This window comes from Oryctolagus cuniculus, chromosome 21, assembly GCF_964237555.1.
Source record: "Oryctolagus cuniculus chromosome 21, mOryCun1.1, whole genome shotgun sequence".
In the NCBI taxonomy this organism is placed as follows: domain Eukaryota; kingdom Metazoa; phylum Chordata; class Mammalia; order Lagomorpha; family Leporidae; genus Oryctolagus; species Oryctolagus cuniculus.
Window position 1 is genome coordinate 3,539,237 of NC_091452.1, and position 17,231 is coordinate 3,556,467.

Consider the following 17,231-nt stretch of genomic DNA (forward strand, 5'->3'; position numbering starts at 1 on the left):
AGGTGTATGGGAGTGCCTTGAACTTCTGCTCAATGCTTCTATAAACCTAAACTTGCTCTAAAATCAGACCTGGTAATTTGAAAAATGATTCCCCCTCCCCACCTCCAGAAACCCCGATTTAACTGCTGTGGGGAGGAGCCAGAGCACTCGGGTTCCCGCGTTCCTCACAGGATGCTATGGTATGTCGTGGTCGAGAATGACCCCCCTAGAACGAAGGGGCAGCAGAGGCGGAAGCGGCAGGACCTTCGTGCTGCGTGGACACAGAGCTTGGTGAACACCCCAGCCTGCGTGCTCCTCCCATGAATGGTTCCTGGTGGCTGAGCCGCCTGAGCCCAAAGGCCTCCGGCTGGCACCTGTGCCTCCTGCTCAGGGCAAGGCCCTCACAGCCACGGCACTCACAGCCACGGCACTCACACCCATGGTACTCACGGCCACAGCACTCACACCCATGGTACTCACACCCATGGCACTCACGGCCACAGCACTCACACCCATGGCACTCACGCCAACGGCACTCACGGCCATGGCACTCACGCCCACGGCACTCACGCCCACGGCACTCACACCCATGGCACTCATGCCCAAGGCACTCACGCCCATGGCACTCACGGCCATGGCACTCACGCCCATGGCAGTCACGGCCATGGCACTCACGGCCACGGCACTCACGCCCACGGCACTCACGCCCACGGCACTCACACCCATGGTACTCACGCCCATGGCACTCACGGCCATGGCACACATGGCCATGGCACTCACGCCCACGGCACTCACGCCCATGGCACTCACGGCCATGGCACTCACGCCCATGGCAGTCATGGCCACGGCACTCACAGCCATGGCACTCACGGCCACGGCACTCACACCCATGGTACTCACGGCCACGGCACTCACAGCCATGGCACACACGCCCACGGCACTCACACCCATGGCACTCACGCCCATGGCACTCACGGCCATGGCACACATGGCCATGGCACTCACGCCCACGGCACTCACACCCACGGCACTCACACCCACGGCACTCACGCCCATGGCACTCACGGCCATGGCACTCACACCCATGGCACTCATGCCCACGGCACTCACACCCACGGCACTCACACCCATGGCACTCACGGCCACCTTCTAGTCATCAGAGGCTGTGTTTGCTGACTCCGACGTCCGGCTAGAACCCAGAAGACCCAGGGTTCCGGGAGGCACAGCTCACCTCTCTGCACACCCCACACACATCTTTCTGTCGCGTGCCCTCGGCGGCTGAGTTCTTTGCACGCTTGCTTTACCTGTAGCAAACGCCTTTGCACAGCCGCACCTCTCCCCTTGTCTGAGAGCGCTGGTTTTGTCTCCGTGCTGAGGGGCCCTCCGCTTTCCCGAGGACCCCGCACCTTTGGGAGCGTGCGAGTTCCGTCTTTGGTGGGAATCTCTGGAAGCCTCTTTAGCGTGACTGTCTCAGTTGCCTGTTTCTCCTTTCCCCAGCCCCTTCTTTCTGGGATGTGCATGTGATACTGGAGGTGAAGCAACCCTTCCGTGACTATGAGGACATCAACCGTTGGGGGAGTTACAGGCTGAGGTTGGCCGAGCAGGAGGCTGGGAGGGGTGTGAGCTTCCGCTGGCCATGCAGGGTCATGGGCCGAGTGCGGACGCCTGGTGCTGCATTCTCCCTTGTTCCTTTTCCTGTTTGTAGGCTCTGTGGGACTCACAGCAGAGCGCAGCCTGACCTCTAACTCGCCCCTTCCCTGACCACACTGTGTCTCTCACGGTCCCCGTGGCGTCTCACACACACTGGCAGGCCGTGGGTGTGCAAGGCTGACCACTGGCAGGCCGTGGGTGTGCAAGGCTGACCCGCTGGTCCAGTTGGGAGTAAACACAACTCCACTGCAAGCTGTCTCAGAAGAGTTTTTGCCGTTGGACCCCACGCCTGGGGGCTCTCCTGTCTGGGCCCGTTTCCTCCTGCTCTGCTTCTTGGGGTTCACAGAACGCACCCAGCTTTCCTCTTTTCAATGTGAGCCGCCCATCGCGGTGCAGGAAGGGGAGAAACCAGCCGGAGCGGCCTGGTCTTCCCTGTCTGATACTTTCAGAAAAGCGGTCTCCGGCCTCATTTGCAGGAGGAAATTGAAAATGCAGCTCTGTCCTCCAGGGACGAGTGTCGGGGGCTTTGGAAACCTTCAGCTGATGAGAGACACCAGCGCTGATTAAGGAGCCCCCAGGAGCAGGCACCCCTCCCCGCTCTCAGGGCGGCTCTGGGAGGTGTAAATTGACGTGGCCGTGTCCACCCTGCAAGAGACCGCGGGCCATCTTGAGAGTCTGTGTCCGGATGTGGGTGGGGGAGGGTGATGTGCCAGCGGACCCCGCGTCTCCCTGCTAACTGAGACCGTCCACTGCCAGGTGTGGATATTCCGCTTTGTAGGAGACGCGCGTGTGATCCCAGGAGCAGAAGGCGCACGCCCCTCCTCCTAAGGGCGCCAGACCAATCACGAGGTGTGGACCTCAGCCCAGGGGTCGAGCTCGACACCCTCCTGTGAAGCAGAGGAAGGGGTGAGGAAGACACGCACCCATGTCACACAGGCGCTGCGTGGCCCCAGCATGCCAGGTCTGGGGAGGGCAGACGGCCGGGTACTCCAGGCCAGGGGAGACACTGCTCGACCCAGGGACAGAAAATACAGCATCGGAGGACGCACAGCTGGACTGCCTGCCCTGGGTCCTGGGTGCTTCCGTGATGCAGGCATGGTGAAAGGCACTGTGTAAGTGGGCGGGTGGAAGAGTGCCTCCCGGTGCTGTCAGCAGGAAAGACGTTCGTGTGTTCTGGGTGAGGTGGTGTTTAAATGCCTGTCTCGCCATCTGAACACCAAGGGTCCTGCTTTAGATGTATTAATCCCCTTGTTGACCCATGATGGGTCGTTGTCAAAGATTTATGCATGGCAGAGTTACAGAGACTGAGAGACAGAGAGAGACAGAGAGAGAGACAGAGAGAATCTTCCATTCACCGGTTCCCTTCCATTCGCCCGCCCCCTGGACCTGCACCGATGTGGAAACCGTAGCAAGCCCCTGAGGGTCTCAATGCACTTCCGCAGAGGGTGAGGTTCTTTGGCTTTGCCCAGTTACTGAGACGTTGCATCGGGCTTCTGGGTGGCGCTGTACGCTGGGCGAGGGGGCAGCCGCCTGGCCGGCCTGGTCCTCTCAAAGTGCCCGCACGTGGCTTTGGGGAGCTGGCACCACATCTGAGCCAGTGCAGCGGCAGAGCCAGCCCCCAGCAGGGCTGCAGCTAAGGTGACGCCGTCCGTGTGGCCGCCTCACCTGCCCAGGAGTGAGTGGGGGGCGGAGGGGACCCGGCTGCAGCAGGGCTTCACATCTGGAGAAGGGAAAGAGAACGCCGTTCATCCTGATGACGGACTCGGCCCCTGCCAAGCCGAGGACACAGTTGGAAAGCATCAAGATGTCTTTGTTGAAGCAACAGCTGGGAAGCCCTTGGCAGTGGCTGCTCACATCAATAATTCGCTGTTGATTGAGTCCAGGGCCACTCCTGGAGCCGGCAGCCAAGGCGCCCGATGGGAAGGTGCACCCTTGACAGTGACAGAGGCTTCGCGATCCAGGCACAGCACGCGGCCCCCACGACGGCCCGGCCACTCAACCCCGGATGGACACCTGGAGCAGCAGTTTCCCTCCTGCCTTCATTTCTGGGCAAAGATAGAGAAGTCCAGGGGTTCGATTCAGCACTACCTCACCTCTTCAGTATTCTGTCTCTACCAAGAGTTTCTGAGTTGGCATCCGCTTGGCCACCATGACCCCAGCTGAGACCGAGTGAGGTCCTTGGGGTGCCCAGGAGTTGCCACAGGGTTGGGGACAGGAGGGGGTGACTAACGGGTCACTCGCCCTCAGTTCAAAGCCACGTGGGGGCTGCGAGGTGGACGTGGGTCACTTTGTCAAGGTCACTCGTCACACCTCTGCATGACTGACGTGCTATGGTGAGCACTAGCCTACAGCCCGTGTGGACACCCTGTCTGCCTCTGTCTCAGAAAGAACTAAGCGTACGCGGGCCCGGGTACCCCTCAGCCTCTGAAATCCGGTGCTGTCATGGCTGGTGCCCACCTCCTCTCCCCGGGATCAGGGCGTGTCCTTCCACACACAGACTTTTGTTCAAGTTCCTCTTCCCCGACCTTCAGGGAGACCAGGAGCTACTCACTGGTACAGTGTTTTGTTTATCAAGTGCTGATTGCACACTTACTTAGGTGGGACCAGACTTTTTGTAGCAATCCAGTGAGAGGTAGGAAAGGGGCCTTTGGCTGCCCAGGAAGGCTTTCTCCTGTTAAGTATGAATCTTTTCACAGACCTCTGACCTCACAGAAGCCCCTCTGTGACCGGAGGGAGTGAAACCTAGGTGAGCTTGGCTGGACGCCGACACACACGTCCTGAGGCTGTCACTGGAGTGGCTGCAGCTCCTGCCTGGCAGGCTGCGTCTTGGCGCGTCCCCGCCTCCTGGAAGCCCAGTCACAGAGGCACGCCCCTCCTGACAGCGTCCACCCAGAGCAGGTCCCCGCCACTCGGAGACCTCCTAAGTCCCGCCCACATCCCGTCACACAGTCGGTCTCCAGGCTGACCCCTCCCATCAAGCTGCCCAAGACACAGGTGGGCAACTTGCTTAGCCTTGGGGGTTCTCCTGGTGGCCTTAGCTGGGGGCCGCTGGCGCCAGAGTTGAGTGCGGTGCCTGGCCCTGGGCTGCAAGCCACCATCTTGAATGTGAGTGTGCAGAGGGGACGGAGGGGCCCTGGGGTCATGGTGACCTCTCGTTTCGTGTGCCTTAGCCACCCTGCCCTCCCTCTGACTTTCCAACAGGCCTGCTTGTTGCTGCCTTAAAAACCCGTAGACGCCGTAAGGAAACCGTGTGTGAAATATTGGCTGAGCAAATCTTGTTACCCACACACTGACGTGTGCTCGGTAGAACTCACCCAGGAACAATGTCGTCAGCTCAGGCCAGGGACCAGCCAGTCCTCATTTGTCCCCAGCTGTCGCAGCGTAAACACTCAGAGCCCAGAGCCCCAGGGACCGGTTCGGTTTGAATAAACTGGAGCAGGGAGTCACCCTACCTCGGATGCCTGCAACCCAACCTCGCCAGGTGGGAACCAGCGCTCTCCCATTGCACAGATGGGGATGACTGAGGGTCTCAGGGGCTCCATGCCTTTCCTATATGCCCTACCCTCAGCACTGCAGAGTAGAAGCCCTCACACAGGTGTCTTCATCCCACGGGCCCTAACGCACAGCAGCTGAGAGCCGTTGCCCCAGCGCTGCAAACCCAGAGGCAGCTGGGCCTCCGTTTCCACCCTCACGGACTGGGCGTCACCACGCCTGGCTGTGCCTCAGCGGCCTTGTCTGTTAGGCAGGGGCCCCTCGAACCCGCCGCACAGGGCGACGCTGAGAACAAAGTCCGTCTCAGCTCCCACACTCTGGGAGGAGGGCCTGGCCAGGTCCCTGTTCTCAGACAATTATCTCCAAACTGAAAAGAGGAATGTATACAGAGACCCAATCACACAGGCCCCCACTCGCTGTGCGACGCGGCGTTACCAGCTCGGCAGGCTGTCACTGGGGGAGCGCTCCTCCCACGGCACTCGGGACCGGGCGTCCGCCTGCCTCCAGGAGACAGAAGCCCGCAGCCCGGGCGCTGCACCCAATAATTTTAATGCAGACATGACCCATGTGTGGATGCTTTCCATGCGCAACGTGAAACACAATTTGAATTTAGCTGCACGGTTCCTGCAGGTCTGAGGCAGCACGGTGGAAGATGCAGCCCTGGGGTTTATCCCCTAGGAAGGGACCCTACGGGCTGTGGCAGGCTGCGATAGCTCCACCCTCTCCTCCGGGTCTCAAGGCCATCAGCTCCTCCCCGCAGGGATCGCCTCTGCCGAGGGGCTCCGCTGCCCTGCGCTCAGGTCCCGCGGCTCCTGGAGGGTGGGTGTGAGAAGGAAGCAGGCTGGAATGGCGGCCGCCCCTTCCCCCAGCTCCCACCTGCGCTCCTACTGGACATCGGCTCCCGAGGGTGCCCCGTGCTGATCTGCTCTGTGGGCCTCTCTGGGTGAGTGGAGGGTGGGCGCCCTGCACGCGGAGCACACTGGGGGCACACAGCCATGTCGGAGCCCCTGCTGGGGCTGCTCGCCAGGCTTGGCGTCTGACCCGGCAGTGGGAACTCCGAGCAAGGCTCCATTCTCCATGAGCGAGTATCGTGGAGAGGAGGAGAGAGGCACCCATACAAACCAGGACACGCAGAGTGGTGGGCAGGAAAATGAAACCAGGCAAGGAAAGCGAGTAACACAGAGGAGTGGAGTATTTTACATTTTTCCTTTTATAAACTTTAAATCGCAGATAAAAGTCGAGTGAACCCCCACCCCATCACCAGCGTGCGAGGAATGGTGTGTTATCTACAGCCTCAGCGCTATGTTCCCGGGTGTGTTTTAAAACAAGTTGCAGATAACACTGTTTGGAATAGCAAACGTCTAAGTAGACAGAAATCTAGCAAATAACGGCTTTGGGGACAAAGCTGCAGTGTAATCATGGCCTCTAAAACACGCATGCTAATTATTTGATATTATCTGAAGTCTTAAATTTGCCGATTGTCTCAAATGTATTTTATTTTGCATTTTTATTTGAATCAGGATGCTAGAGATGGGGGTGGGGTGCATTGGCTACACTGCATTTTGTTGCCAAGTCTCTTCCGTGTCCTGTAACCTGTGACCTGGGAGAAACTCCCCTCCGCCTTGTGCACCTGCTGTTTATTTGATGGAAAGCTCTCGTGTGTTCACGCTCATCCTCAGTGTGTCTGGCCGACTGTGTCCTCTCACTTTGGTTTAACACGTTTGCACAAGTACTCAAGATCGTCCAGGGACACGCACTGGGCACAGGGGTTGAGTCCCTGCAGCCTGTACCACAGTGTGCGGTCTGAGAACTGGCTCCCCCTTCTGACCCGGCTTCCTGCCAACGCAGACCCGAGAGGCAGCAGGTGCTGGCTCGGCACCAGGTCCCTGCCGCCCACGTGGGGCTTCGGCTGACTTCCTGGCTCCCCGCTCTAGCTGCAGCCCCAGCTGAGGTGGGGATCTGGGGAGTGAACCAGCAGATGGAAAATCTCTGTCTCTGGCTTTCAAACACAACAGATACACTAAAAAATGTAAAAACACCACCAGGGTGCCCCGGGGCAGCCTCATCCAGCGTCCCCCACACGGCCTTTACAAGTGTGCGCCCCTGCTCTCCGCGTTGTCTCCTGAATTCTGCAGAGTGGTGATTTCTGAGCCCGTTATTCCTTCTGCAGTAGCAGCCAGGACTGCTGTGTGCAGACAAAGCATACTCGCGTGTCCGCCTGTGCACACGTGTCCTGCCTGTGCTCGCATGTCCCGCCTGTGCCCCCATGTCCTGGCTGTGCTTGCGTGTCCGCCTGTGCTCGCATGTCCCGCTTGTACTCATGTGTCCACCTGTGCTCACGTGTCCCACCTGTGCTCGTGTGTCCCACCTGTGCTTGCATGTCTGCCTGTGCTCACATGTCCAGCCTGTATGCACGTGTCCGCCTGTGCTTGTATGTCTGCCTGTGCTCGCGTGTCCTGCCCGTACTCACGTGTCCCACCTGTACTGTGTCCTGCCTGTACTCACGTTTCTGCCTGTGCTCTTGTGTCCACCTGTATGTGCATGTCTACCTGTGCTCGCATGTCCCACCTGTGCTTGCATGTCCCACCTGTGCTCCCATGTCCTGCCTGTGCTCGCGTGTCCCACCCGTACTCGTGTGTCTGCTTGTGCTCTCGTGTCCCACCCGTGCTCATGTGTCTGCCTGTGCTCGCATGTCCCGCCTGTGCTTGCGTGTCCCACCCGTGCTCATGTGTCTGCCTGTGCTTGCGTGTTCTGCCTGTGCTCCCATGTCCCGCCTGTGCTCGCATGTCCCGCCTGTGCTCCCATGTCCCGCTTGTGCTCTCATGTCCCGCCCATTCTCACGTGTCCTGCCTGTGCTCGGGGCCATTGGGCGGACAGCGGGGCTGCTCTCTCCTTCAGATGATTCCATCCTGAACTCGCTGAGGGGCCAAGGTCAGTCCCAGCAGAAGCGGCTCCTGGGGACGGTTTCCATGGCCAGGAGCGCGGCCCTGAGAGAGGAACTGGGTCGGGGCATGGCGTGGGCTGTCTCTCCCAGATATGCACACATGCACAGGTTGGGATGCCACTTCCGAAACCCAGATGGCTCCTGAGAGGAGTGTGGGAGCTGGACGCTGGACGTGCAGGCTGTGTGTGCAGGCCGAGCTCTGGTACGCCCATTACTCTCACTGTGGTTTCTCGTCCTCTCTGGCAACTGCTCAGCTCCCTCAGGCCTTGGCATCTGTGCTCTGCCTCCCATCTCCCTCTCCACCAGCCAGGGTCCCCAGGGCCCGTAGAGGGGCTCCCAAGAAGCACAGGTCCCCCTCCCGCTGTGTGAGATGCCACCCCTCCTCAGAGCCTGCACGCACCCGTGTTGTCTCATCGCCTGGGTGAGGGGCGTGGCTCCACCGGGCGTGGCTCATCCAGGGTGGCTACTATAACTTGGGGTCCCAAGCAGGGCATTGTGTTTCCAGCTCACAGGCGCAGGCATTGGAGCAGCTATTAAGAAGCCACTTGGGATGCCGGTGTTCAAATCCCAGCTCTGCCCCTGATGTTCACTGTGGGAGGCAGCAGTGGTGGCTCAAGTGGCTGGAGCCCTGCCACCCACGTGGGACCTGGAGCTGGAGTCCCTGGCTCCTGGCTTCAGCCTGGCCTGGCCCTGGCTGTTGTAGGCACTTGGGGCGCAAACCAGCGGATGGAAGATCTGTCTGTGCCTGCTTGTCTGTGTCTTCTGCTTCTCAAACAAAATGAAAATAAACATATTTTTAATTAATTAATTTATTTGAAGCAGAGAGAGATCTTTCATTTGCTCATCAGCTGGTTAACTCCCCAAATAGTCCCCAGGTCTGGGCTACTTAGGACCCCAGAACCAGAAACTCCATCCGGGGCTCCCACGTGGGTGGCAGGGGCCGGGCACCTGGGCGACCTCCCACTGCCTTCCCAGGTGGCTTAGCAGGGAGCCGCCTGGCAACTGATCTGCTAGGGCTGTGACTGGAGGCTTGGCACACTGCCCCACAACCCTGGCTGCTAATTATGTAAGGAATTTGCCCTCTGCTTGCCAAGTTTACCCCAACCGATCCCCTTGCCGGGGGCGCTGCGGATGCTGGGTGCACCCACACTTGACTCTCTGTGATGCCCGAGGAAGTCACGGAGGGAAGCAGCCGCTTCCAGTACGGCCACCGCTGTGTGCGCGTTCTGCTTGCTGTTGGATGGTTCGCTTCCACTCCTGCAGCTCTGTGCGTGGTGTTCCGGGCACCGTCCTGGGCACCACTGAGTGACAGAGCGTCCGGGACTGGGGCGTGGGGCCCTGGGGTTCCTGGAAGCATCCACTGCCTGCAGCCAGGGAAGCAACCCCACACAGGTCTCCTGAGGTGGAGGCAGCTTTGTTTTGTGCATTTTGTAATACGTTAGGTCAGCGCGGCTGCTGCGTGGAAGTTCTGGGTGTCTGCGTGTTTTCTCAGCTTCCCTGGGTGCCTGGTTTCGTGCACAGACACTGCTGTTTCTCCTCATTTCCTTGGAAACAGGAGCAGGAGGTCAGCGCTGCACTGAATAAGCGATATCACCCAATAGACACGCGGTCGGCATGGATGGCAAAGCCAAGGCTCACTAGGAGGGCCACGGGAGCCCAGCCGGTCCTGTCCGTGGGCCTTCGTGGATTTTTTACCTGGTTTTGGCAAACTTTTTTAGCTGAAGAGGAGCTTGTGTGCGGCCAAGCCGGCTAATTGATGAGTTCAGTTTGTGTCCTTCTCCCCATAATTCTCTCACAAGCGTCGTTTGTCTTTTTTTTTTAAAGATTTATTGATTTATTTGAAAGTCAGAGTTACGCAGAGAGAGAAGAGGCAGAGAGAGAGAGAGAGAGAGAGAGAGAGAGAGAGAGGTCTTCCATGCACTGGTTCACTCCCCAGATGGCCGCAATGGCCGGAGCTGCACCAATCCGAAGCCAGGAGCCAGGAGCTTCCTCCAGGTCTCCCACGCGGGTGCAGGAGCCCAAGGACTTGGGCCATCTTCCACTGCTTTCCCAGGCCATAGCAGAGAGCTGGATCAGAAGTGGAGCAGCCAGGTCTTGAACCGGCACCCATATGGGATGCCAGCGCTTCAGGTTGGGCGTTAACCCACTGTGCCACAGCACCAGCCCCTGTCGCTTGTCTTTTAAAAGTTTTGTCTATTTTTATTTTATTCAAAAGGCAGAGAGGCAGATGAATGTCTGCTGTTTCACTCCCCAAGTGCCCCCCCCCCCAAAGCTGGTCTGGGCCAGGCCAAAGCCAAGAGCCTGGAAGTCAATCCAGCCCTCGCAGGTGGGTGGCAGAGGCCCAAGCCCTTAAGCCCTCACCTCTGTTCCCCGGGGTGCGCATTAGCAGGAAGCTGGAGTGGAAGTGCAGCCAGGGCTCGGGCACCAGCTCCATGATGTGGACCTGGGTGTCCCGAGTGGCACCCCAGCTTCTGCACCTATGCCCACCCCTCCTTTTCTACCTAGGTTCAGGGCTGCAGGGTCTGCTGGCTGGCCTCATGGCTGGGAAGATGTCATTATGGGCTGCCCTTGGTCTCACACTCCAAGCCCAGGCGATGTCCCCCACCCCAGCCCCGGTGAAACGGCTTCCTCATGTCCCTTGTTCCCAGGACATCGGTCCCCCTGGTTCTCACTCCAACTCCCAGGCCACGGACCTCAGCCTCCTGCCCTGGCTCTTCCACACCTCCCATCCCATTACAGCCCCTGTTTCTCCCCACACTCCTTCCCCGCTGACCCCACCTGAGAGAGTGCCCAGTTGCTTGGACTCGGGGAGAGCAAGGTTACACGATTGAGTGGAGAGAGTACACCTGGCCAGGCCAGGCAGGTGGGCGACTCAGCAGAGAGGCAGAGGGCTGAGCGTGCAGTCCGGTTGAGGCCGGGGGTTTTTAAGGAGATGGGTCTCTGTCTTCACACGTCTCCTCCTGAAACAAAGGATTTTATGGATGTAAATACTAAGAAGCTCCTATCTGAGTTTTCCCCTGAAGGTATCAGACAGGAGGAAGCCTAGCTGGCGCCATCCTGGGTTCAGAGGAAGGGTGAGCAGGACCCCCTGGAGAATGGGGATCCGGAGCAGGGTGTTTGAAATGCAGACACTGGGCTGCACCTGGGAGATTGTGGAAGATTTGTCAGGCAGAAGGGGCGGGGCCCCCACCTGGCAGGTTATCGGGTAGGAGGGGGCAGGGCAGGATGCGAATACTGGGCTGCCCCTGAAAGGTTGTCGGGGTGACTTTGAGATGCGGATGCTGGACCTACACGTCTTCTCTTCAGGCCTTTGTCACTCACACGTAAGCTCATCTCTGACTTCCTCCCTAACACACTCACTTGTTGGGATTTACATACTTTGTTGAAGTTGAACATGAACTGTGCATAAAATAATATTTTTATAATAGGGGTTAAACATAGCAGCCAGTTTCCTCTGGACGAGTCTCAAACCACAACTCACTTGCACAACTACAAAAATATGGAGCCGATGTGAGGGAAATACTTGAATCTCATTTTTTGATGGTTGTGTCTTACCTGAGGTTTTGGTACGAAAGAGTTAGACCAGGAAACAGACAGGAGTGTCAGGAAGGTTGAACCCAGGCCCCGCACGGAAACCAGGTCACAGGCACACACACACTTAGGGGCACACTCCGTGCCTCACCGTGCATACGCTGCCTGCTCTCGGGGTTCTCTCCCAAGAGAGCTTCCCCGAGACACACTGCCAGGGCTGGAGGGCCCTGTTCTTTCCGCACAGTGTTCAAAATCGAGTGTCGTGGGCTTCTTTGATATTGGGTGGGATTCTGTTGCTGCTGTCCTTGGATGCTCTGTGCATTTTCACCTGACCACTCAGTGAATATTCATGTCACGCCTTGTGTGTGCCAGGCACGCTTTAGGAATTTGGCACAGCTGGGCACCTGTGCACACACACAAACACACAATCACACATACAGGCACACACAGAGACAAACACACAGACACTCACATGCACATGCAGACACACTCACAGATACAGAGACACTCACAAGCACACACATAGATACACATAGAAACATACAGAGAAAAACACACAGACACATGCACACACACCAACACACACAGATACACATAGCCATACAGTTACACACACTCATAGATGCACACCAACACATACAGACACATAGATACACACCAGCACACCTACTCACACACTTGCATAAACACACACTCACATATACACATATGCACACATAGATACACACCAACACACATACTTACACACAGAGATACACATAGACACAGACACACTCACATGCAGATTCACATGGGCACACACAGAGACACACACACACACAGATACACAGACACACACACCCACTCATACACAGATACACATAGACACACTTCACACACACTGAAACAGTCAAGTGCGCAGGTGCACACATCTGTGAACGCCTGTGGCCTGCAGCTTGTCCTGTAGTTGCAGACATGTGGCAACACTCAGGACATGGTGTTCCCAAAGTGTTGTCCGCTTTGATAAAGATCACAAGCTATGTGTTCGTTTCTTCTAGAAAGAAGGGCGCGTGGAAGACACAGCGTGCGCCGCCCACGAGCTCAGCTTTGATCCAGAAGCCTCTGGCGGGACCGGCAGCCAAGGTGCTGAGTGCTTCCAGCATCTGAGGCCGGGTCGCCGTCCTGTCCATTTCCACAGGCAGCGTGAGGCAGCGTCTCTGGACGGCGGACAGCATGCGAGTGTGTCTGTGTCTATGTGTATCTCTGTGTGTAAGTGTGTGTGTTGGTGTGTAGCTATGTGTGCATATGTGAGTGTGTATTGGTATGATTCTATGTGTGTATGTATTGTTGCACACATGTGTGACCATGTGAGTGCAGTGTTTGTGTGTATGTTTGTGTACATGTGAGTGTGTCTGTGTCTATGTGTATCTCTGTGTGTAAGTGTGTGTTGGTGTGTAGCTATGTGTGCATATGTGAGTGTTGGTATGATTCTATGTATGTATGTATTGTTGCACACATGTGTGACCATGTGAGTGCAGTGTTTGCATGCATGTTTGTGTACATGTGAGTGTGCATGTGTGCATATTTGAATGTTATATGTTTGTGTGTACAGTGTGTGTATACGTGAGCACATCATGTGTGCATGTGTGTGAGTTGTGTGCATATGTATGTGTAGTGCTCTGGGTGTTTGAGGTTACACCTCAGACAAGTTCCTTCAGGTTTATTTATGTTTATTATATAAACCGTTTTTGTGAAAAATTTCAAGTAACCGTAAGTAGAAAAAGGGAAATTAAAGTCAGTGGTCTCCAACTTGTGTCTATTTCGTGTGTCTGTAAATCCGCACAATCAACACAAAGGTGCCCTCTGTGTGTTGGTAAAACGCCCACAGGAAACGCAAAGGTGCGGCTCTGCCTCCCTGCGGGCGGCTCTGACCCCGCGCACCGAGCGCCCTCTGGGTGCCTGCGGCTCGGTCCTCACTAGCCTTCCTCCTGCTGTGTATCTCCCAGGGATTGCTTTCACACTTCACATTTTTCAGTTAACGACTTTCTCTCCTGTCTGTGTGTGTGCATGCATGTGCACACGTGTGCACGCGTGTGTGGCTGTGGGCAGGCACCGTCGCAATATACCTTCTGAAGTGGCACTGCGATGTCTCCGTTCTGTTGCAGCCCCACCTCTGCTGCCTCACGCCGCCCTCTCCACGGTTCCCGCACTTCCCCTGAGATCACCCACACTCACAGCTGGGAAACCTCACGAAGCCACGAGAGAGCCCCCTGAGGAAGACCCCCCCACGGTCCACAGCTGGGAGACCCCAGCTCCAAGCCCAGCCTTCCCTGTGTCCTGCAGCTCTGCAATCCGACCCATGGGTCTGGAGGCCGCTCCTCACCCACGTCTCCCCACCTGTGTGTCTCCTCACGCGTGTGTCTGGGAGTAGGTGCCATGGGCATCTGACACCCGGCCCCGAGCAATGCTGGCTTTGGCGTCTGTAGCCCGGGTGACACCGGCTCTTTTCTGCTCCTGGCACGTGCTCCAGCTGGCTCCAGCGCAGAGGTTTCAGTCACCTTCTTGGGGCCTGGTGGCGTTCCGGATGCCACTGGCTGAGGGCGTAGCAGCGGTCACTGTGGGCCAGGGCTGGACCCTTCTGGGAAGAGCTGCTCTCCTGGTCCTCAGTAGCCGACGGATCCCAGAACTACGCTCTCTGCATAGCGCGGAAGATCCGAGGCTCCTGTGGGTTCCGGAATGTTGATCGTCAAGCAACGATGACCACCGTGCACCGGGCTTCCTGCTCCCTGGATCACGAAGCGGCCATCTGCTGTCTGTGAGGTGACCTCAGGGTCAGCAGGGAGGGACAGGGTGGGAGGGCCCCAACACTGGGCCACTACTATGGTGGAGACTTTCCGGAACGGCCCTGCTCCTGAACCCCTCCCCAGGGCTGTGTCCCCTGGGACAAGGACGTGGAGTTGCAGCCGGGGGTTCCTTGGCGGTGACGTCCCAGAGAGGACCTGGGCGTTAAATTAAGAAGAGTGCTGACAATGACACCTAATGTGAGCTGAGCCGCAGCAACGCGAGGGGGCGGGAGCAATGGTCCCCAGGGTGTCCCCAGGGAGCCCGCCGTCCTCCTCAGCAAGTGGAATCTTGCCGATGTGACTGAGCTCCTGGAACCTGAGCTGGGGAGATTACCCTGGCTTTTCTATGAGCGTCCAAGAAATCCGCTGGAACCTTGGGGAAGAGAGGTGCTTCTCTCTCAGCCAGAGTCCCAGAGAAGCAGCCCAAACGCTCACTGGAGAGACCACAGGCCCCAGGAGGTCTGATGGGTTTCTGGCTCAGAGCTGCAGGGCTCGGCTGCAAGGACTGGAGGACGCCTCTGGGAGCAGAGGGTGGCTCCCCTCTCGCCGCCAGCAGGTATCCGGCATGTCCGTCCCACACTCACAAGGGAAGGTGCCCGCCCTCCACCTGGGTGAACCTGCCGGGAGAGTCCCCCAGGGCGCCGGGAAGGAACACAACCACGAAGGCCACAGTGACTCCAACCTGCTGAGGCCAGCCGAGCCGGCACGGGCGTCCGACCCACAGAACTGAAAGGTGGATGGTCTTTGTTGCTTGACGCCCCCGAGGTCAAGGATGTGTGCTATGATGTGACGGTAACGGGACACCGCCCTCAGTGCTGTTTCCAGCACCCATGTTAAACCGCTTAGCCAGGCGGAGCTGCGGGAGTGTCCAGGTTCCCTCACACCCCACACACACAGGCTCTCTGGAGTCCGACAAGCCTGGGGGAACGACCCAGCTGGACTCTGCGGCAGGAAGCGTCCTCCTCGCTGAGCCTCTCCTGTGAGACATCTACTTCCGGGCCCTGTCCTACAGGACACGAGATGCCTTCAAGCGCACCTGCCGCGGGGGCGACCGAGCGTGTGCCCTGAGGCGCGTGCACGCCGTCGTCCTCTCTCTGTGAAGCGCCCAGCTGAGGGGCTTCAGCTGGCATCTTCTTGGAGCCCACAAGACAAATGCCATCCTCGTCATCCCCGCTTCGTAGGGAAGTGAACTGAGGCACACAGAAGAGATAAATCACCTTTCCAAGACTAGCCAGTGGGTAAGTATGGAGCTAAAACCCTCACTCACGCACCTGCCCCAGAGCCTGGGCTCTCACCTGCCCCTCACTCTCTGCTTGAGAACAGGGGTTCTGTGGCCCTACGGATGGTCCCTGTGCCCGGCAAATGGGCCTCGGGGTTCCCCTTGGGGGTGCAGGTGTGAGCACCCTTTCTCACAGCTTCCAGTGCCCAGCCGCTCTGCTGTCCCGAGGAGGCCTCCTGAGTGCCTTGCAAAAGCCCAGCCCACAGCAGAGACTGCCATCTGCCGCCGTGCACCTGCCCGCATCTCATCCAGAGCCTGGGGCAGGGCGGCTCCCTTGTCCAGACTGGAAGTAGACAGGAGGAGCACCCGGAGGCACGCAGGCTGGTCCTCTCGGCTTTGGGACACTCTCAGGGAGGCGGGAGAGGTGCACCTGGCTCAGTGTGCAGCCCAGCAGGTTAGCGTGTGCTGGGGCTCATCCAAGGCCTGGTGGTGCTGGTGGTGAGGTGGGCGTCTCTGTCTCTAAGCCACTCCTTGGAGGCGTGGCTGCATCTCCCCCGGGGTCCAGGGAGAACAGGCGCTCCTCCAGGCACTCCCCGTCCCATCAGGCCCTGACCGGAGCCAGCGGCTGCCGTCCTGGGCTGCGGTTTGGAGGGGAAAGTGTTTGTGGACAGAGTAGAGGGAAGTGAATTCCCAGAAACTGGTTTCTAGATTGCCACGCTCTGCTTGTCCATTCGGTTCAGACTTTTGTCTGCTCCGCCATCCTCCACTCCACTCTCAGTCCGCATTGCTGTCCCCTTGGTTCCCCACGGACACCAAGCCTCCCACCCACGCAGGGTGTGCGTTCCTCATTTCCTGTCTCTCCAGGCTGAAATCTAAGTTCCAGGAGGGCCAGATCATGGTCTCGTGTTTACTGCTATCCAATGCTCGGGACGCTGACCGAGGCTGGCCCTGCCTGCGCCGCCAGGTGAACCCTCAGCCCAGGTTTATTGGGTCGCATCCCTCTGCCGGTGGTTTCGACACAGATAAAAAAAATAGTTGTGGCTCCAGCTCTTCAAAAATGGACTCTGATTCTGAAGCCAGCTGCGAGTGCTAAGGTTTTCATTACACGGAGATAAAAAGGGAGCTGACATAGCTCAAGTCCTCACCCAGGCCCAGGACTTTGCAGAGATTAACTCCTTCTGTGTCTCATTTTAATGAAAGGTTTTTTTTTAATCGTAATGCATCAAATAGTCCTACAACGCTGAGGCTTAAGAGTCCTTTTCCTGCTCTGAGACCAATCCCCGAGGTAAGGGCTTCCTCTCTCGGCTGCGTTTTCCTAGATTCTCTAATCCCGTTCTCTTTTCCCACCGTACACAAGATCTACTGAATTTTTATTTTAAAAATTAGAAATTTGCATTATTCTTCCTTCCCACAGATTTCTCTTTCCCTTATTCTTTTCTGAATTCTTACACAGATTGAATAAAAATTCTAATGTGGACTGATTATTTCACAATGATAGCTTTGTACACTTTTATCTTGGAATTATTCTCTTTCATTTTATTAGTTTTCTATGAACCTATCATTCCCTGGGAATCTTTCAATCTAGTAAAGAAAT

General features: G+C 57.5%; 1 protein-coding gene across 1 annotated transcript; it reads right to left on the bottom strand.

Annotated features, from left to right (window-relative positions):
- Positions 1-366: 366 nt before the first annotated feature.
- LOC138847466 (interferon alpha-inducible protein 27-like protein 2B) lies at positions 367-1,110 on the bottom strand. The gene has a single exon (XM_070066292.1). It carries the CDS (start codon positions 1,108-1,110, stop codon positions 367-369), a length of 744 nt encoding a protein of 247 aa, XP_069922393.1.
- Positions 1,111-17,231: the final 16,121 nt, after the last annotated feature.

Coding starts and splice junctions, on each gene's coding strand:
- LOC138847466 (XM_070066292.1), bottom strand. CDS start 1,110: ATGGGTGTGAGTGCCGTGGGTGTGAGTGCCGTGGGCATGAGTGCCATG.